Raw genomic sequence first — 3,932 nt, 5'->3', positions numbered from 1 at the left:
CATCAAAAATGCATACCATAATATATCTGATGGTGTTGAGCTGATTAGATGCAAGCTTTTTTGTATAAAAAATAATAATTTAAGATTTAGCGGTAATCTCCTAAAATCCCATGTATTGTGATATCATTTAGTAGCATATTAATTAAACACCATAACAGCAGTTTTAGTTCCCAACATTTTAAGTTATATGCTGCAGAATACAAATTTATGATAGTATTTATAATAAAGTATTATTTATAAAAAAAAACTTTATTGGAAGGTAGAGGTATTTATATTATAATATAGCAAAATCCATGTATATAGTATTACCAATTATACCATTGCCCCACATCATTTTTTTCTTAAGAAATAGAACTGCAATGTAGCATAGATTAAAATTGATGTAAAGGCCAGGGAATTGAAACATTAATTGATTGTACATATGATGGATTTTGATTTTTTTTCTTCGAAAAAAAAATAAATTAGCATAAACAAAAAGAATATGAGATCTTCACTATATGACTCTTCGAAGGCCATAGTCATAAGTATGCAATATAAAACATTGGGCACGGGGCAAAATAATCTAAAAATATCTTATGACCATGCCTGGATTAGCTATTTATGCCCATTTTTGTGGTTCCCAGACCCACAGGAGACAAATCGAGACCATTACATGCATGGACAATAGCGTGTTATACCTGAAGACGGATGTGGCCGCCACCCAGTGCCTTTCCGCGTTGCTTCCTCACACACGTAAAAAGTGAAGGCATTGCAAGAAAAAAAGCAAAGTGTTGCTTTCTTACCCCATTTATTTTATTTACTTGCCGTTTACGACTCTTCCTTGGTCATGAGGTGATGCTAATTACATCTCTAGATCGTTGTCATTCTTCTATAAGCCGCCATCAGCTCCCCATCGCATGAAGACCACACAAACCTCCCTCCCCGCTACTTTATATTCTCTTCCACGGTTCCATCCCCATATCCCTCTGCTTGCTCCTTTTTATCTCTCTCCTCTTTCTCTCTCTCTCTCTCATATATCTGATAACATGGAGAACTATCCCACAGTACTATTCCCTTTACAACCTTCTTCTTATTCTTCCCAACTACCCCACTTGTCATCCAATATGCTAGGTAACACCCAAGTCTTTGGCCTCCATGACTACAATTCAGGAGGGCATTTGGGGCTAAAGGAAGAGGTCAAGGTTTCATCCTCAGAAGGTCATGAAGCTTCTCACAGGGAGTCCTTTGGAGGGCCAGAGAACGAGGCGAAGCCCCATAAGAAGAAGGGTGAGAAGAAGGTGAGGAGGCGTCGCTACGCCTTCCAAACGAGAAGCCAAGTGGACATCCTCGACGATGGGTACCGATGGAGGAAGTATGGGCAGAAGGCAGTGAAGAATAACAAGTTCCCAAGGTCGGTTTCGGTTGCTTTCCTTTATCCATTCTTTCCCTTACCTTATTCTCCATATAATTGGTGCATGGATGCATCACCAACCCCGCTAGCTAACGTGGTGTTCTTGCACCTTTATTGCTATCATTTAACTGTCAACTCCGTAGATTTAGAATCCCACCGTTATTGCATGGAAGATTCGTTATGGAGCAAACCTAAAATGAGAGAGAAGATTGTATTGGAACTCAGAGTTGTCTCAAAAACCCTTTCTCCTAAAAGAAGTCTCAAAGAACCATTCATCTTTGATGGGGTTCTAGTGCTTCAAGAGATGATAGGCAACTTTTTAATTTTAACTTACCACAAAAATTTGGCAAGTTCTAAAGCGTATATTGTGGAGGTTGCTTATATTGTTTGTAAACCAACTCTTTAATGTCCAGATGACGTGGACTAAATCACATGTTTTGGTATCCATCCTTCTACGAATAGTAAACTGGGCGGTCAAATTTCTGACTAAGAATAGTTTTAGCTAGTTCAGTTTTATAAAAATCCCATCAAGGCTTCTAGAAAAAATCTAATTTACCTTTACTCTTATTGTTGCATTCCAGTAGGTCCCTTTTCTCCCTTTCTTGCTAAATTTTCTCTTTTGACTCTGTTAATTATTCACTTTAAGCATCTTACTTCACTGGCATCCCAGATACATGATTATCTTTATCATTAACTCTTCTAAATAATGTTGATATGTTTCATCGACATTTTCAAATAGCCACATATTTTACAGAAAGCCTCATCTTATTGCTAAGCATAGCAGTCCAAATTTACTTTTCTTTCAGCTCCAACGAATGCATGCCATGCTTTTTCTCAATAATGTCATGATTTAGTGGCTTCATAATAGTGCATAATTTTTTAGTAGTTGGAACTAGGTGCAGGTGCAACTTAGAGATGTTACCAACTTATCTTAATTAGGACCTTAGGCAGATCTTTTTAGCTACCATATGATAATAGTGCCCCTTCTACTGCGTTGTCTTGCATGGCAACTGGCAAGAGAAAGCATTAATACCTCCTCCTCCTCCTCTCCCCCACCACCAAATGGAAACCTTTTAGTTGATTAAGCATGTAGTACTGCAGTTTTTCTCGGAGCTTTGTAGCTCATTTGTGGAATCCTTTGAGAAAGAAACACCGGCATTAAAGATATCATAATGATAATAAAAGCATTTATTTTCTACTAAAAAATAATAGAATTCCTTCCATCTTTTGAAAGAATGCTTTTTCCCTTTTTATTTCTTTTTTTCCCCCCTCTTTTCTTTTGTGTAGCCCAGATGCTAATGATAATAGATTCTTTTAAAAGCTCCAGATCACCATAATTCTAAGAAGATCAAAATTAATTACTTCAACGTTGCTGATAAATTTATTTGCTAACCAGTTCTTTGAATATGTTACATATTGTTAATTATGTTCTTTATTATAAGAATGCCATTAGCACTTGTTTCCATGTATTCCTAAAAGCTAATAGCAATAATGATGGAATATATGTCACTTATCTGCTTAAATTATCAGAGAAGAGTAAGAAAACACTAAGATTAACTGGTTGAGAAGTTATAAACAGCAACAATTTAGTGATCGGAGATGTTAATATTATGGAAGCATTTTAAAGTGATGAAATAAATTTTCATGCTGGTGCATCATTTACTAAAATATACTATGTCGAGAGTTTTGTATTTTGTTTAAGTGCTTATGACCTCTAACAAAAAAACACTCTTAGAAACAATAATATATAACATACACAAACATCAGGAGAAATAAGATTGATTAAGAAAATAATGAATCTAAATCAGCAAAAAAGGAAAAATCAAATCTAAATCAGCAAGGTAAAATAAGTATCAGTTAATATTGTAAAAAATTACTTGTTTGGATATGAAGACTATAATAAGCAATTATAGTGAAGGCTTAATATTTATCTTGTTATTGATTTAATATATAATTTTTTTATGTTTGCAGAAGCTATTATCGATGTACAAGTCAAGGGTGCAATGTCAAAAAGCAAATTCAACGCCTATCGAAGGATGAAGGAATTGTTGTAACCACGTACGAGGGAATACACACTCATCCAATAGAGAAATCCAATGATAGCTTTGAACATATACTTAATCAAATGCAAGTTTACTCTACCTTTCGAGTTTAAAAATGAAAATTAAAACCGATTTGTATAGAAATGCACTTACATGACTGTTCAAAGTGTATTCTGAGTTATGTTACTCAGTTTTTTATGTACACTATATTCACTCTAGAATTGCATTATATATGTATTTCTCGAGATTATTAATCAAATATGTGGGAATAAAAGGTTGTAATGACTAAGTTTTAAAAAGTGAGTTAATATTCAATATCCATTGATTTAATTAATGCACTCTAAGATCTAGGAAACTAGGAATTTGTTTAAAAGCTTAGTTTAAAATTATTGATATATCATCTAATGGCTATTTACGAAGGCAAGAATGAGAAATTAGGCATTATTATAGAAGTCAGGTTAAAAGATAATACAATGTTATGCTTTGAACATGATTAGCAT

At 34.3% G+C, this 3,932-nt stretch overlaps 1 protein-coding gene across 1 annotated transcript; it reads left to right on the top strand.

Moving 5' to 3' along the window:
- Positions 1-890: 890 nt before the first annotated feature.
- Positions 891-3,710, top strand: LOC103720275 (probable WRKY transcription factor 75). The gene is made up of 2 exons (XM_008809892.4): positions 891-1,390; positions 3,362-3,710. Exons 1-2 carry the CDS (start codon positions 897-899, stop codon positions 3,543-3,545), a joined length of 678 nt encoding a protein of 225 aa, XP_008808114.2. The 5' UTR covers positions 891-896; the 3' UTR covers positions 3,546-3,710.
- Positions 3,711-3,932: the final 222 nt, after the last annotated feature.

This window comes from Phoenix dactylifera, chromosome 10 (genome assembly GCF_009389715.1).
Source record: "Phoenix dactylifera cultivar Barhee BC4 chromosome 10, palm_55x_up_171113_PBpolish2nd_filt_p, whole genome shotgun sequence".
NCBI classification, from domain to species: Eukaryota; Viridiplantae; Streptophyta; class Magnoliopsida; order Arecales; family Arecaceae; genus Phoenix; species Phoenix dactylifera.
Note: the sequence above shows the minus strand (reverse complement) of the source record. Positions and strands in the feature narration are given on the sequence as shown.